Source organism: Marmota monax, unplaced genomic scaffold (genome assembly GCF_021218885.2).
Source record: "Marmota monax isolate L192 unplaced genomic scaffold, Marmota_monax_Labrador192_F-V1.1 WCK01_AAM20220418_F8-fsc00084, whole genome shotgun sequence".
Classification (NCBI taxonomy): Eukaryota; Metazoa; Chordata; class Mammalia; order Rodentia; family Sciuridae; genus Marmota; species Marmota monax.
This window is the reverse complement of record NW_026694575.1, coordinates 3,565,513-3,583,499: the sequence shown is the minus strand read 5'-3', so window position 1 is coordinate 3,583,499 and position 17,987 is coordinate 3,565,513. Positions and strand designations below refer to the sequence as shown.

The following is a 17,987-nucleotide window of genomic DNA, read 5'->3' as shown; positions in this document are numbered from 1 at the left end:
ACAGCCTGCAAGAGTCCATTCAGAATGGCAAGACCTGATCCAGACAGGCAGAAGCTGGCCACGGGGACCAGTCCCTCTGCGGCTGACCTATAGACTAAGCTAGCATCACCGGGCCATGTTCAGAAACCCTAGAAGGGAAACCAAAGAAGAACAAATCCCCACCAACTGGCATGCCAGGGGACTTGATTTTTATTTTGTAGAATATTACTGGGAAGTGTACAATTTGTACCCAACACTGCTGAAATGGAATATATTTTAAGTACATTTTTGTGGAAATAAAAAAAATACATTCATAAAAGTAAACAAACTGTATGTGTACAGCTTGAAGAATTTTGACAAGAGAGACACACATGATCAGATTCCCAGGTCTGATCAGCCTCCCGGGTCTGCCTTCTCTTCCCCACACTCCATAAAAAGAAGTTTATCTTCAAACAAGATCCTAAAGACAGCCAGCTTTTACTGTCTAGTTTTTATTAGTTATATGTGAACACAGTTTATTAATCTAACATAGTACAAGGTTTGCTATAATAGAGATGTTCAACAACCCTATTTCCCTAACACCCCCAAAGGGAATCATTTTCAATGGATTCAGTTCCTTCCTTCCTTCCTTCCTTCCTTCCTTCCTTCCTTCCTTCCTTCCTTCCTTCCTTCCTCCCTCCCTCCCTTCCTTCCTTCCTTCTCTCTTGTGCTCTTTTTCTCTAGTGCTAAGGGCCTCATGCATACTAGACAAGTGTCCTACCACTGAGCTTCCTCCCCAGCCCTCGGCCAATCCCTTGGGTATCTACCTCTATGTCTCTAATAGATATTATGCATAAATTGCTGCTTCTTGGTCTTTACAGTTAGGCATTATTTATTCATTTCTCCCTCTGAAGTTAGGGATTTGCTCTGCTCGCTTCCCAGCCCCTACACCATACACATGCCCCTTTCCTACCTTCCCATCCTCTTAATTGACACAGCGTATTTGGGGGAAGCAATCTTCAGCATTTGCATTATTTTCATTCAGCAAACATCTTGCTTGGGACGGAGCCACTTTTCCTTTCAAGCACATTTTTTTTATTGTCCCCTATCTCGAGTTAATAACAGTCATTTTCCTGTTTGCTTAGTTCCAACAAACTTACACTAATTTAACCTCTCATCCTGCCAGTTATCTAAACTCTCACTGGAGGCGCAGAACAGCACACACCCCGCCAGCTTCCGCTCCTGCATCAGTGTGCGCCCTGAGGTCCCCTCACCTGACTCTGGGCATCCTCCTCGCCTCCCCCATCTTCCCTGTATCTCAGGTCTCCCTCTTCTGGTTGACTCCTTATTTTGGAATAATACCACTTCTGCTAGCTCCCTGAGAAAAGAAACACGAAGGAAACAAATTCTTTGAAATCTTGCCTATCTCAAAATATCTTTATTCGACCCTTCACTTAAAGTTAGTTGTACTGGATATAGAATTCTAGGTCGAAACTGATTTTCCTTAATATCTTAAAGGCATTGCTCAATGCCTTTTGAGTTCCCAGCGCCGTAGGTGAGACATCTGGAGCTATTCTGAGTCCTGGTCATTATTTCATGATCTACCTTTTATCTCTGGGAGCCTTTGCAGCCTTGTGATATTTCCAAGGTTTGAAGTTCCCTAATGATGTGTCCAGGTGTGCTGGGAACCATTGTGCTGGGAACCCGGTGAACCCTTTCAGTCTAAAAGTCCTCCCACTTCAGTTCTGGGGAAATGTTCTGAATTTCATTTCATGGATACTCCTTCCTCTGTTCTGTTTTCAGCTCTCCTTCCTGCACCCTTGTTTCCCTCTTATTTCCAATTTCACTGTATTTTTGTTCTACTTCTTACAAGGCTTCCTCAGTTTTATTATCCAGTCTTCCTGCGGAGTTTTCATTTCTATGATCATATTGTAATTTCCAAAGCCTCGTGTTAGTCTTCACAGGTTCGTGGTGCAGAATGGAGCGCCCTGTTCTGAGGTTTCCTTCTCATGTAGACCCCTGCTTCCTCTGAGGCGGCCCCTTTCCCATGTGGCCAGTCTCCATTTTTCCTGTTATGGAACATCTGGAGTCCCTCGTGTTTGCCCATGCTTAGGAAAGAGCGCTCGAGAGCCCGTCTGGAGAGGCCTTGGGTGCTACGAGCTGCACGGTACATGATCTGGTTGGCTGCTTTCCCTTAGGAGTCCTCCATGTCACCGTCGTTACATCGTTTCTCTTCACATCTCTTTTCTGGCCACAATTCCCATCCTCTTCGAGAAGGCCATGGCCTGCCACCCTGAAGAGCACCAAGGGAAATAGGAGGGCTGAGGTCTCCAAACCCAGCATACGCATGTTCATGGACTCACCATCTTTAGTGTGGCACACTGTGACGTTGAACTTGCCTGGCATCCTCTGGTCTCTAGACTGCTCTCCTCTCTCCAAAAAATAAACCTGTGGTCTTTTGCCAGGTAGTTGCCTGCTATAACAATTTGGGGAGTGATCTGATGGTGGGTCTCAGAAACAACTTTCACCCAATGTTCTCAGAGACCCTCCTCAGCTTGGGCCTCTCCAGAGACAGCGGTTGCCAACATCCCAGGCTTTGGCAAGTGCCCTGTGTGGACTGTCGCAGTCAGTCTTCCTCACGACGGGCCCATTTTCTCTTCTCTCCGTCTCTCCAGGAGGCTGCCGCCTGCTCATCTACTCTGCAGCCTCCAAATCTTATTGCTGCTCTTTCTTCTGCAATCCTCTCTGTCCTTATTATGTTCCTTTTAAAACAAAATGTCTTACCTGATATTTTCTTAGTTTAGGAGTGAGCGGTTCAGGAGGGTTGCCTGACAGACAATTTTTGGTGGGGAGGGTACTTGGGATTGAATTCAGGGGCACTCAACCACTGAGCCACACCCCCAGCCCTATTTTGTATTTTATTTAGAGACAGGGTCTCACTGAGTTGCTTAGCGCCTCACTTTTTTTGCTGAGGCTGGCTTTGAACTTGAGATCCTACTGTCTCAGCCTCCCAAGTTGCTGGGATTATAGGCATGTGTCACCGTGCCTGGCTCCAACTGACATTTTTAAGTAAAAGCCTTAAGTTTATGTTTCATTCAGGAATATAAAGCCTAGAGGATTGAAGAAGCGTGGTGAGGACCCAAGAACCTCACCTTCCTGACCCTCACCTTTTTAAGGCTGGGAGGAACCAAGTGTAGGCCAAAAGCTTTAGTGCTGTTAACTGGTAAAGTTGGACTAATTAAAGAGAATCTACGTTTCTCTTACACCTAGGTATAAAGTCTAGCTCTGACACTTTTTACCAATGTGACCTTAAGGGGGCCACTTGCTCTATCTGGGCCTCAGTTTCCTTGCATGTAGAATGGGAGTAACTTACTCTTGCAGGATTATGTGTTTGAGTGGTGAGGGAGAGGACTAGCCTGTGGCTCTCTAGGGTATACAGTAGATGCACATTAAATGACAGCTCCCTCTTCCTTCCTTCCCCACAGAGTTAGACACTTCAACAGAGAGTGTAAACAAAGTCTCCATGCAAGGGCAGGGCCCTGCCTGTGTCAGACCCAAGCAACTAGGGCCAGATGGTAAAGTCCTCACAAGCCCCAGCAGGTCATGGGAGTCAGAGGAGAAGCAGGTGACCTCACCGGTCCATCACCCCAAGAGCTTGACTTGGAAGACAAACCTGGCTTGTAAAACCTGAAAAGGAGTCATGATGAGCTTTAGTCACACCTCAATTAACTGGGATACTTGGGCTGGGGGACTCCCCAGTACGGTCTGGTTTGAGTCTCAGTTCAGTTGCCTGAAATGACCTCAGTCCTGGAAGACAGAAGATCCTCAACCCGGAAGATGGCGGTGGCCTTGAAGGGCTGGGGCAGCTCTTGGGGGTGTCTGAAAGTCAGACACAGGGCAGAAGAACTACTTCATCCCTAATTTCTACCATTGGCCAGGTATCTGCAAGCTGAGAACCCATATCTGAAGTGCACGGGACACAAGTGTTTTAGATGTTGGACTTCAGAACACTGAACACACATAATGAGATATCTTGAGGATGGGATGCAGGTCAAAAGAGAAGATTCGTTTATGTTTCACAGACACCTTATATAGACAGCCTGAAAGTAATTTTATTCAAGTTTTCTTTTTTTTTTTTTTTTTGGCGGTGTACTGGGGACTGAACTCAGGGGCACTCAACCACTGAGTCATATTCCCAACCCTATTTTGTATTTTATTTAGAGATAGGAAATGAGCAACTGAGTGAGACCCTATTAATATTTTTGAGCCATTAGTAAATTATTAGGAAACTGTTCTATGTGTTTTCTCTAGGCCACCGCTTTTCACCTGGGGCCAACTTTCACTCCCAGAGCACATCTGGAGATGTCTGGAAACAATTTTGTTTGTCACAACTTGGGGGTGAAAGGTGCTACCGGCATCCAGTGGGTACAGATCAGGGATGCTGCAAACATCCTCCAACATGCAGGGTAGCCTCTGCAAAGATCTACCAAGCCCTAAATGTCAACCATGCTGCAGTTGAGAGACCTTAAGATGGACCTGCCAGAGGAAGGCACTCATAGTATTTCAACAACTAAACATAAGGAATCTGAGATTTTGAGAGTTCACATATGCTCCCTAAGAGGACATGCTCGGTGCTGCTAGAGCAGACCCTGGGCCCCAGGCCTTCTGACCCCAGAGTCCCCAGACCATCACCTCCTGCCAAAGCGTTTGTCATGAGAATGCTTCATTCTTGCAGTATCTGTCTCTTTTCCCCCAGCTGAGTTTTAATTTTGGACACTTTATATCCACATATCACTTGACAGAATAATACAATGACTATTGATACATCCTCCCCTAGACTCACCAGTTTTCAGTATATTTCTACATTTGTTCTACCGATCCCGCCTCCCACCCCAATTCTTCCTCTCAAGTCGGTGCCTGGTTTATAGCCTACAACAATGGTCAATGTGTCATCGACATCCGCTGATGTGCTCAGTTGGCTTAGCTTTTCCCCTTTTTCTTTACTTTTACTCCCCCAGCCCTGATCTTTCTCAGAACAAGTTGCAGACAGGATGCACATGCACCTTCTGAAAACACACTCTCCACATGCCCATAATGCCATTATTACACCTAAGAAAGTTCTGCAGTGGTCTGAGAATGTCTTTTATGGCCATTTCTTCCCCGGTGTATCGTCTTATTTAGGACACCAGCATTTCATTTGGCTCGTAGGTTGCTTTAGGCTTTTCAAGATCTAGGCCAATTACCTGGCAGATTACTGCATGTTGTGTATCTGGCTGCATTCATGAAGCAGATGTAATATTTCTGTGAAGGATTTGGTGATGTTTTCACTACATCACATTGGAGGGCATATGAGGTCAACTGGCCTCGTTACTGTTGGTGCTAATTTCACCACGCATGTAAAGTGGTGGCTGCTAATTTCCAATGGAAAAGTGCATTTTACCCTCTGAAGTTAGAAAGTAATTTGGGGGGTAATACTTTAGGACCATGTAAACATCCTGCCCAATAGGAAGCCTTGTTTTATGTACGTCTGCTCCTTTTCCAACAGTGGAACTTGGGGACGGGGTGGGGAGGAAACCTCTTTATCTCTTTAAACCTAAGTTTCACTAGAAGCAATAATATCTCCTTTCCAGGATGGTGGTAATGATAACACTAGGCATTGAGTTCATGTGTGAAAGCCCTAGCCCTAAAATGATGGTATTTGGAGGTGAGGCTCAGGAAGATAACTAGGTTTTGATGAAGTCATGAGGGTAGGGCTGCCATCATAGGATAGTGACTTTACAAGAAGAAACAGAGAGTGAGCTGTCACCTTCTCTTTCAGTCACGTGCAGGAATAGGGAGAAGACTGCCGTCAGCAAGCCCAGAGAGCCTGGACCAGCACCTGACCACACCAGCCCCTTTGTAGCAGATGTCCAGCCTCCAGAGCTGCAAGGAAAAAAATGTCTGTTGCGTAAGCCCCTGGTCCTTGGTCTGTGGTATTTTGTTATGGCAGCCCAGGCTAAGACAGATTCACAGCAGTCTCTAGAACATTACCTGACCCAGAAATGGCTAATGAATGCAATGTAGTTCTTCTCTGTCATCTCTGAGATTCTAGAAGTTTTCCTGAGTGTCCAAGGAAAAGGGCAGGGCTGGGACCGCGAGCAACACATCATGGTTTGGCCCACCCTGCTAGCAGAATGAACTTTCAGAGCAAGGGCTTCACACAGGACCAGTGACCAGTGACCCAACCAAGCCAGAGCCACCCTGACACCCTGGAGATTCAGGCTGGTCCCCAAGGCCACACTGAATGTGTTGGGGAAAATGACAAAATGAAACTTACTGCTGTGACTCACCATGAAGACCCTGGGAACAGCATTGATCCTAAACCTTAGTTTCCTTATCTGTTAAAGGGGGATGTGAATTAAGCTTGAATTAATGCTTGAACTGTGCTTGGGTTGTACAGAACTGTCATGAAGATGGAATAAAACAGTCCTTCTTCAAGGACAAGGAGGAATTGCCTTGCAAATTGATCATACTGTGGTGGAGTGCTGGTGTGTAATGAGTGCTCAGCAAGCACAGAAATATTTGGTTATTTAAAAATAGTGTAAGAGACAAAAAGGTCATTGTGATCCTGGACAGCTACCAATCTGGTAACTCCCAGCCCTGGGAAAGAAAGACAAAGGGGATACTGGCCTACCTGCTTCCCTCCTGGGGACACTAGGGTAAATAGGGAAGGTAGGAGCCCTGCCCTTGTAAAGCCTCCTTACAGTGAGAGCAGACGTGTTGGAAACCCACAACGAGAAAGATCCACAGAGCCACGACGAGGCCATGGTGGGGAAGGGGGCCCCACTTTTTTGGTAAGTACTGAGGATGGAACCCATGGCTTTGATCATGCTAAGCAAGCACTCTACCACCAAACTACATCCCTAGCCCTTTTTATTTTACTTTGAGACAGGGTTTTCTCAGTTGCCCAGGCAGCTTCGAAATTGCAATCTTCCTGCCTCAGCCTCCTGAGCAGCTGGGGTTACAGGCACGTTAGCCTGCCCATCAGGAAGGGGGCTTTTGACAGAATTGTCAGAGCAAACCTCTCAGAGGCAAGGGCCTGAGGATGAGGCTTCAAGGACAAGGAGGAGTTGCCTTGCAAGTCGATCAAGAGAAAAGCCTCCTAGGAAGGGAAACAGCAAATGCAAAGACCCGGATGTGGAGCTTGCAGGACAGAGCAGGAGGCAGACTGAGGGCATACGACGGGGGTGGGAGCAAAGTGGTGCATCTGCATCCTAGTGATGAACACAGGAGAGGAGGCCGGGTTGCAGCAGAGCCTGATCACATAGGGCTCTGTGGGCCTCGGGAGGACTGGAGGCTGTTTGCTGGTTTTCCCATTGCAATATACATAACGAATATTTTAATGATTTTTCAATGTACTGTTCATGGCATTAAGTACATGCCCATTGTTGGAAGATACTGCCATCCATCACTACTATCTCAAGAACTTTGTCATCTTCACAAACCAAAACTCCTCTCTCTGCTCCCCACCTCCCGTAGCCACTCACGGGTTTTAAACAAGGAGATGCACAATCCGGGTGGCATTCTAAGATAGTCACAGGAAATGGAATACAATCCAATGTAAATGGTCAATGAATTGCAGCTAGCACAGGTTAGGAGCAGGAGGAGCAGTGGAGAGGAGGGTGGTTTAAATGAGGAGTGAGGATGGAGAAAGACAGGCAGATTTCAGACGTACTGAGAAGCAATGGTGGCAGCACGAAGCATGGCCATTCCTGGCAGGTACTGGCAGAGCGGGGATAGTGGGAGGTACTCACAGCTGACCTGGGAGCCCAGCTTGTGCTCCCAGACGGCATGTAGCTGCTGATACTCCTGCTGCGCGAGCTCCAGGCGTTGCTGCTTCACCTGGTAGATCTCCTTTTGTGCACTCAGAGCCTCCTGGGCCACCACCAGGTAATCCTTCAGCATGTGCTCCTGCTCCCGCCGCCATTGTACCCGGGGATCCTCAATCTGAGTGGTTTCTGGAACAGAACCCAGAGATCCTAAGTCAGCATCTGAGAAATAAAGGTTGGGTTAGTCGCCTGTGGAATCTTCACCACCAGAAAACAAAGGCAAAAGGCATAGAAACTCACAATAAATGTAAATGGGTTAAAATCTCTAAATGACAAAGCCTCCATTTGGATTAGTCACATAAATAGAAAATAAACCAACAGAGGCTTTGTCAATCTCCACACTAAACGTCAATCTCTGTCTGAGAACAGCCGGAAGGAAAAGCAAGCTGGAGTTCTAAGCAAGACACAGAGGCCCAAGGGCATCACAGACGGTCAAGGTCATCTGTTTCAGTGAAGAGTAAAGGAAAGGAATAACTATGTCAGAGAATATGGAGAAATAGAAACTATATAGCTTGATAGAAATATAAATTACAACAGTCTTACTAGAGGGCTACCTGACCATGCAAATTAGGAGTCTTAAGAAAGTTAATAAACTTGACCAATCATTCGTTCTATAATAATTTATCATAAAAATGATTCTTAAAATCCAAGCAAAGATGCATTTGTACAAAATCATGATAATAAGCATCAAGTACATCCTTCACGTTTACTTTCTATAAAGCATTGTTCTAGGAACTTCATATGTATTTACTTCTTCAATCCCTATACTAACTTATAAAGTAGATTCTTTTCCTATCCCCATTATACAAAAAAGAAAAATATGGCACAGAGAGGCTAATTAACTTGCTCAAGGTTATACAGGAAATAACTGCTTGAATAAAGATGTTCTACTTACATAGCACAGTATAATGCAGCCACTAATAATAATGCCTTTGAAGGAAAATTAACAAAATGCAAATGTGCTTCTGATATAAAAGTAAATGGAAATGAACCTGCAAACTGAATAAATAATTTTGTATTTATCAAAATAAAATAAATATATACATTCTCAAAATGATTAGGAGGATAAAACAAAATCTTAACAACCAACTGGGAAGTAGGTTATTTTTTTTTAGGCTTTTAAAAACAGGTGTATAACAAACATGAACAATGAAAATCCAAAACATTAAAAGGGTTGATGTTCTTTCAATGCAGCTGAACTAGGCATGAAGGCTCACAACTGCACTCAGGAGGCTAGGGAAGGAGGATCACAAGTTTGAGGCCAGCCTCAGCAATCTATTGAGACCTTGCCTCAAAATAAAATTTTAAAAAGGGCTGGGGATGTAGGTTAGAGGTACAGTGCTTGCCTGACCTGCACAATGCCCTGGGTTCTATGCCCAGTACTGCAAAAAAAAAAAAAAAAAAAAAGACTTGCTTCTTGTCTGCCTAGCAGACAAGAAGCAGGCAAAGGATTATCAAAGAATCCTCAGTTATCTCCTGTTGTCGGGAGAAGAGATCGTCCAATCATGCCACCCAGTAACCAGCCTGTAGGCAGGCTTTTGCTTAGCCCAGAGTATTAGTAATTTTGAACTGATTATGAAAAAGTTAAAATAAGGAGATACATTCATTAAAATCTTCATTTGAAACTTTTCTGGGTCATTTAGAAGATCTGTCCATCTTGGGATCACAATTGACCACTGGCCCCAGCACTCCGTTCTTCTACACCAGGTCTGCTGTATTCATTTATGTCACGTGCCTTTGAGGACATATGAGTCTGTGCCTCCTAATCTAGGCCCTCTAGCTCCCTTCCTCTGAGGGTCCATGAGCATCTCCAGTGAAGGAGGGAAGGATCAAAGAAACAGAGGGCCAGGTTCGCATTCCTGCCACAAAGGCTGTGTTCCCAGGGGCAGGTGGCTCAACCTCTCTGAATCTACTTCTGCACCTGTTAAGAGAAGAATAATGGACTCTCATCACTGTTCCCAAGAAAACTGTGAGGCACCTTGTCCAGGTTCAGCAAGCAAACCGTGGTGAAAGGAAAACCAAACTCCTGCCTAGGGCCAGCCTTCCGGGTGTCTGTGACTGGCTATTCTGCAAGCTCTTCCTCCTCCCTCTGAGAAGGAAAATAGGTGTGAAGATTGCAGACAGGGACTGGAGAATTGCTTTTCATGAGGACAGCTTTACGTCCCTTCAACCAGACAAGAGGGAGGAGCCAGCCAGAGAGGGAGAAGGAGGGGAGGAAGAGGAAGAAGAAGAAGAAAAAGAAGGAGAAAGAAGAAGAAAAAGGAGGAGAACGAGAAGAAAAATGAAGAAAGAAAAAAGATGAAGAGGAGAAAAAGGAAGAGGAGGAAGAGAAACAGGAGGAGGAGGGGCGTGTGCAGTGGTGGGCGGCAGGGTGGCTGGGTAGGAGACTGTGGCTTTCCTGCAGGGACTAACCCACTGGCACAGGCCACAGAAAAGAAGCTTGGTGTGTCTTGGCCAGGCTCAAGATGTGTTTTAAGTCTGTCAACTGTTCTTCCCAGTACTGGGGACGGGACCCAGGGCCGTGTGGCTCTAGGTAACTGCTCTACCACAGTGCTACGCCTGGCTCTGAGAATTAAATTTTAACCTTCAGAGCTAGGGGTTTGCTCGGTGGTAGAGTGCTTGTCTCGTCTGTGCAAGGCCCTGGATTCAATAGGCTGTGCTACAAAAAGAAATACATGCATAGTTCTCATTGAAAAAAAATGATTAAAAAGATACGAAAAAGAAAAATTCTACAATTCTACCATTACAAAGTTACAAAGTAAAGAAGTGAGAGTTTCCATCACTCCAACACTAACAGGGGGTGCCCCCTCATTACTAAAAATCCTTGTTTATGATATGCAAAGTTATCTGTACACAAATAAGTAAATAATATAAAGTTATATTTACTGCAACATGACCCATGTCAGATATAATGATCATCAACTTGCTTTCACCTCCAGGAGATGTATCATGTTCTTTATAGGTGTATGATCTTTTAAAGATCTGCATAGTACTCCACGGTATGGTATGAGGTTTTATTGAACCAGACTTCCATTGGGAAACATCTGGATTCTTTTCAGGTCTTTTACAATTAATAGTACAGTGATGAGCCTTAAAAACGTACTTCTATGAATCTGTGCTGATTCTGAAGGGCAGATTTCTTAAAAGAGGAAGACTATGCATCTTTTAAATTTGAGTAGATACTACCAAACTACCTTCTCAAAGGTTCTGCTAATTTCTATACTTAAAAATCCACCTATGAAAGCCCTTTTCCCCAATTCTCAAAAAATCGCTGAGCCTCCTCTAGTGAGTGATTTGGGGTCTTCACTGCACATTGGAATCAGCTAACGAGTTTCCTGCAACAAAATCAGGCCCAAACCCTGCCCCAGAACTCTTCAATCAGAATAGGGCACGGGGACCTTCCACAGGGCTAGGATGTAGCTCAGCGGTAGAGCACTTGCCTAGCATGCACCAGGCCCTGGGTTCCATCCCCAGCACCAAAGAACGAGTTTCTTCACCCAGAGAATTGTTAAACTCTGCAGCCCGGGCCCCACACCTGGACAGACCACAGGGCCACCTCTGGAGGTGGGAACAAGGTGATGGTGGTTTATGAAGTTCCCCAGACAATTCCCATGTGGCCAAAGGTGAGAACCAGTGTGCAAGAGATGACAACACCAAGGGACCCACAGTCACTGAGGCTGGCAGGGGGAAGCTGAGCTCTGGGCAAGGCCACCTGCTAGAAGCTGGATGGAATGTGGGTCCCCAGACAGGTACCCTCCATCACAGCTGGGTGGGTCCTCCTTGGTATGCTCTGGTTGGAGTCTGGGAGTCCACATTTCTTTTGGCCTCAGACCTAAACTCTGCTCCTTGGAATACAAAGGTATGTGGGTCCTTTAACTGACAGCCTGGCCTGGCTTTCCTACCATTTGTGGTAGCCCCTCCTTTCCCCTGTAGTGTAAACCAAAACAGATGCTTAGGTGCACAAACAGACAAACACAACACATACTCACACCAGAACACTGGTCTTCAACCTGGCTACACAGTGGAACTACCCTGAGATGTCTATAAAATTGGTGTGCAGTATGAAGTAGGAATCAATGTGTGGTTTAAATAAACTCCAACCGAGGCACAGTTTACACACGATGAAGTGGTTTAAGGTGTGCAGTTTAACAAATGCATACATCCTAAACCACCACTCCAATCACTTTTAGATTTCCTTTAGCCCAAGACACCCCTGTGCTCTTTCCTAGTCAATCCTCTCCATTCCCCGCCCCCACCATCCCCCTTCCAGTTTTAGACCTTGACAATAGACAAACTCGTTCAGCAGATGTTCTGGGTCTTGCTTCTTTGGACCAGCATCAGGATTTTGAGATTCATTTCTGTCATAGCTTCAGCTGTCCCTTTCTTGCTATTGCAATTGTCAATTTTTAAGTCATTCAACGAGTATGTGGTGGTACCTCATGGTAGCTTTAATTTGTATTTCCCTGAAACCAACAATGTAAAGCACAATTTTATGTGCCGATTGGTTATGTGCATTTCTTCATTAGGAAGTGCAAAAATATCTTTTGCCTTTTTTTTTTTTAATTGGCTTGCTGGGCTTAGCATCAGGTTATAGGAGCTCTGTATAAGAGTCAGAGAGATATATTATAAACATTTTCTCCTCATCTGTGGCTTCCCTTTTCAGTTTTTCTCTTGAAAAACAGAGGTTTTAAGTTGATGAAACTCAATTTACTAATTGTTCTTTTTTGGTAAGTCCTTTTTGTAACTTGTCCCCAGTAAAAACAAACAAAAACAACAAAACCTTTGGCTACCATAAAATCTTGCAAATTTTCTCCTGTGTTTACTTCTCCATGTGTTAGTGTTTACATTGCCCATTTTGAGTTTACTTTCCTATATGGCATGAGGCAGCAATAAAGTGCAGGTGTATTTTTTTATTGTTTCCATGTGGATACCAGTTGTAGCAGCAACTGCTGAAAAGACCATCCTTGAAGGGCACTGACTTTTTAAAAGCTGCCTCAATGGTCATGTCACATGCTGTTAGTGCTGAGCTGGTCACTGTTAAGGGGTCCCTCCCTTAGCCTTGCCCTTCTGCCACCACTGTTCTTCCTCAAGTCTATCTCACCAAAAGAGGTGACCTGGAGAGACTTTTAGAGATCACCATAGCCAACTATTCTTCATTTGCTTTTATAAATTTTAAAATTTGGGGGGAAGTACTGGGGACTGAACTCAGGGGCACTCAACCAAAGAGCTACAACCCCAACCCTATTCGGTATTTTATTTAGAGACAGGGTCTCGCTGAGTTGCCTAGCACCTCGCTATTGCTGAGGCTGGCTTTTAACTCTTGATCCTCCTGCCTCAGCCTCGAGAGTTGCTGGGATTATAGGCGTGGGCTACTGCGCCCAGCCCGGCTTGCTTTTATTGAAGTTATACAACAACTTAATAATTCAGCAGCCTGAAAACTTTCCTTCGTAAACCGTCATGTCCCCATCCCTTTCTCCCTCATATCCCTCTGCCTGGGAGATAGCTACTTCCAATAGGAGCTGGGCTGGCTCGGTAAAGTTGTGGTTGAGAAGCACTCCTCCCCATCTCTGCCCAAGAGCCACACCTCTGCACGTGCTGCTGGCACGTGGGAGTACCACACTCCTGAGCTGTGTGCCCACCAGTCTCCTACACACGCACTGCAAACACACCCACAAGGCAACAGCACTGTATTTTCCAAAAGCTATAACAATAACAACAAAAGCAACTGTCTTAAAACAGCCGAACATCTGGAAAACATTCAACACTGGCACCACACAGGCCAAACCTATGATCAACTAATCAAAAAAAAAAAAAAAAATCAAAAGAAATGAAGACAGCCCCATTCTGAGGAAGGTGGGAGGAAACCAGCACACTTACAGCTTGTGGTACAGTGGACTGATGGGAGCTTTTGAGAAGACTCATTAATCAAGGGAGACATCCCAAAGTCCCTAAAGTGTTATAACCTTTGACTTCATTATTCTATTCGGTCATCCCTTGGTTTCCTCAGGGCATTGATTCCAGGACCTCCAAGGATACTAAAATATATGGGTGCTCAAGTCCATACATGAAATGGGGTGAGCCAGGCATGGTGGCACATGCCTACTGTATTCCCAGTGGCTTGGGATCCTAAGGCAGGGGGATTGCAAGTTCAATGCCAGCCTCAGCAACTTTGCAAGATCCTTTTCAACTGTCTCTAAATAAAAGACTTTTTTAAAGAAAGGGCTAGGGTTGTAGCTCAGTGATTAAGAACCCCCCCCCCACACCAAAAAAAATTAAAATAAACTGGGGTAGTATTTATATGCAACATATGTGCATGAATCTGTATGCTTTACGTCACTTCTAGACTGCAATACCTAGCAAATGTAAATGCCATGTAAGGAACTGTCACACTGGGTTGTTTGGGGAACAGTGACAAGGAAAAAAGAATGTGGATGTTCAGTACAGAAGCAATGTTTTTTTCAAATAGTTTCAATCCAAGGCTCATTGAACCCACAAATGCAGAACCTGTGGATACAGTACTCAGAAAACACATCATTAGAAAAATTATAGAGAGAAAAACAATATAAAGATTCCCTACTTTTAACAAGTAAAAGGGGCAAAACCATCTGGCGGCCCTCTGCCAATGTCCTCGCCCCTGGTCCTCACTCACTGTGTGGACACTGCCCTGCTCACTGACTCCTGAATGAACTAAGTGTGATCACACCTTGCAGCTTCGCTCTCTACTCTGAATGGCTACCTGACTTCTTTCTAGCTCAGATCTCCTGGTCTCAACAAGCTCTTCTTTCCTGAAGATCATATTTCTTACTGTCATTGGCCACCATCACCACCATCCCTCCCTGACCACCCCAGTCACACACTTGACCCCACATTCTTTCCCCATCGTACAAAAGATTTTCTAACATACTACATCATCTGTTCATTCAGTTTATTTTCTGTCTCTTTTGCCAAAAATGAAACCTCTATAAGAGAAAAGATCTTTGTCACTTTACACTCCTGTGTATTCCCAGCTCCCAGAAAACGTGCTCAATAAATATTTGCTAAATGAATGAAAGTTAGATGGTAAATTTATGAGTAAACTGTTGTTTGATTATGCTGATCTATAACTCTGTGTGTGTGTGTGTTTGTGTGTGTGTGTGTGTTATTGGGAATTGAACCCAGGGATGCTTACCCACTGAGCCACATCCCAAGCCCCTTCTTGTATTTTATTTATATAAAGGCCTTTATTTATATAAGGCCTTGCTGAAGCTGGTTTTGAACTCACAATCCTCCTGCTTCAGCCTCCCGAGCCACTGAGATTACAGGTATGCACCACTGCGCCTGGCCTGATCTATAACTCTGGAGAGGGGTTTCAGTCCACAAACAACACATACACAAAAGACTGGTCTGAGTCCACCGTTCCAGATGTTCGGGTCTCAAAGCTCACATTCAAGCTAAATTCATATCAATGGCTCCATTGGCAGAAGTGGTTTCCTCTACCCTGTGACATCACCTGCATACCAAAAGAGAGCTCACAGCCTCACAGCTAGTAAAACTACCACGCAGAATTATTCCAGTTTGTGGTGCCTTTAATCACCCCTCCCTGCATACACCCTGTGTCTGCCTTCAGCCCCTCAAGGATACATTCACCATGGCCTGCTATTCCTTGCTTCCTTCCATCTCTCCAGCAACTCCCAGAAGCACCTTAAAATCCCACTCCTGCCATGAGATTTTAATGAGGGGGATGCTCTCAGCAATTAGAAGCAGGAAAGGGCTGATTAAGGCTCCGTACAGCGGTACAGCAGCGTTTAACCCGACAGCCCAAGCAGCCCGCCGAGCGCTAACCTCATTCCCCACACACACTCAATTAGGCATATTTACTTCTCATTATCCAGGACACAATCCTGAGTGCTAATAAAGACCTTTGCTACCCCCAACAATGCAATTAATGCCATTAGCTGTCTCTCAGAAACTCTTATACACTTTGGTACCCACCACAGTCTGCTCATTCATCCACCTCGTGCATTCATGCACGCATGCCCTCTTCTATTTAATAAAAGTCAAGGCCACACCTACTATGCATCTCACCAGGCAAAGGATTGGGGCTCAGGAAATGAATGGGACAGTCACCATACTAGGAGAACTTGCAATGACAGGTAAATGAAACTCAGAAGCACGACCCCACTCTCCAGCCCCAGCAGAGCCCCAGTTCAGCCACCGTTTTGCTGAGTCTTGAGCAGCCGATTACCACCTCTAGGTCCTATTTATAAGATGAGGACAGTCATTGTAACATCCCCTGGGGTAACTGGGGGATTAAAGGAGATAATAATGGCTGTGGAGCGCCTACCATTGTGCATGGCACAGAGCATGCGCTCCATAAACAGGTGCCCTAAGGAGCTGGTGCCCTACTCTTCAGACTTTGCCAGGCATATCCCACCCACTGCAGTCCCGTCTCCTCTTGCCTGAAAGAGGAGGGAATCCGAAAGAGAATCCTATCGTTTTGATAACCAAGAGCAAATCAGGAAAATCCTTTTCCTCTGAACACATGGACAAATGGGGCAGCAGACTGAGAAGGACAGGGATGCTCTTGGCTAAGGGGGCTGCACAGTGAATGAAACCCAGACACACGTGGGCTCTCCGGCTGGAGAACTGTTCTCCACATTCTACCACCTGTCAGACAAGCTTCCATCATCGTCCCAGAAACAGAGATACAAGGAATCTTTGTACTGGGGACCACAGATATGAAGTGAGGGTGGGCTGGCTGGCACAGTGGGCCAGAGACACAGACACACGCAGACCAATCTACTATGGTCATATGTACGTACGAGCTGCTCAGAATTTTCTAGGGCTCTGGCTTCTCCAAAACTGTCTGTCAATGACAATGACACATCTACTTTTTTTAGGGAGGGAGGCAAGATGCACATAAATCTATATATGTGAAAAAAAGAATATATGCATGTATACATACATACACACAATCACATAGGATCAGGAAATGTCTGAAATGATACACAAGAAACTGTTAGCAATGGCGGCCTCTATAAAATCGAGGAGGTGGACGAAAAGAGGAGTTTTACATTCGATGCAAAATTCTTCTAAACTGTTGTTTTTCATGAGCATATATTATCTATCTATAGCCACACTGACATCTCTATCTACGTCTTCATAAAACAAAACACAATCTGGCGTGGAGAATGTCTGCTGTGGCTCTTCCAGATTTGGAGGGGGTGGGCGTGGGGAGGGAGCTGGATGAGGAGGGGAGGCAGGACAGCCGGGAACTTACTGGTGTTGTGGTCTATGAAGTAATCTCCAACTTGTGGGTCATACGCCTCTTCCCATCCCAGTGGCAGCTCATCACTAATGCAGTCAGCAAAGGTGAGCGGTTTGGTGTACCTGGCAAGGGAGAGGAGAAACAGACTCCATCAGCCTAGAGTCCCCCAAGCTCCTGCGACCTGCTGCTCCTCAGGGCTGGCCCAACAGACCCAGAAGTTCTGCACTGTTATGCCACCAGCTCCACCCTCTCCCTTGTTCTGGGAAGGTGACCATATTCTGCGGCAGCATCAGACAAGGTCACCCTGGGAAGGAGGCCATCTTGAGCCCTGGCTTTGGTAGGGGCCTGAGCCAGTCAACTTCCTACTCTGGGCCTTGATTCCCACATCTCTAACTGAGGGTCTGCAGGATGGAGCTCTAAGGTCAAGTCTTGGCTTTTTGGCTTGGACTCCAGTCATCTCTGGCCTTCCCACCTGTAACTTGCTGGCCACCCGGTCTCCAGTCTTTACCCTGGCTCTCTCCTGTGTTTGCTGTGCCCACTTGCCCTGCAAAAAGCTGGCTTACCACAGCATCTAGAACAGAAGATGCTCCACCCCTGTGAGCTGGGCCAGGGAGAAGTATTTATTTGCTGATTGCAATGGTTCCCAACTGTCTGTACCCACTGCTGTCCCTCCCTAGACAAGCCCAGTCAAACTTATCTTTTGGCAATAACTACACTCTCTGTCCCATCTCATGGAGAGGGAAGTGGTGGTGATCTTAGTGGCTAAATCAAATAGGCAAATCACCCAACTAAACCAACAAAGGCTTATGAAGCCTGGAAAACTATTACAAACCATTTATCGAGTATTTTCATCAGATCACGGGGAACCAGGAATCCAGGCACATGGGACTCAGCAGGAGTGGCTGCTTTAGATA

General features: G+C 45.5%; 1 protein-coding gene across 4 annotated transcripts in view; it reads right to left on the bottom strand.

Annotated features, from left to right (window-relative positions):
• Wwc1 (WW and C2 domain containing 1) overlaps positions 1–17,987 on the bottom strand; it is a 142,937-nt gene that overhangs the window by 62,490 nt on the left and 62,460 nt on the right. For 3 of the 4 annotated variants that reach the window (XM_046421352.2, XM_046421353.2, XM_046421354.2), the window contains 2 exons: positions 17,086–17,195; positions 7,752–7,955 (listed from right to left, as the gene is read on the bottom strand). In XM_046421352.2, coding sequence (XP_046277308.1) covers positions 7,752–7,955; positions 17,086–17,195 — 314 coding nt within the window. Of the gene's footprint in view, positions 1–7,751; positions 7,956–17,085; positions 17,196–17,987 lie in introns of those variants that run through there. The other variant, XM_046421355.1, reaches the window with a different exon arrangement.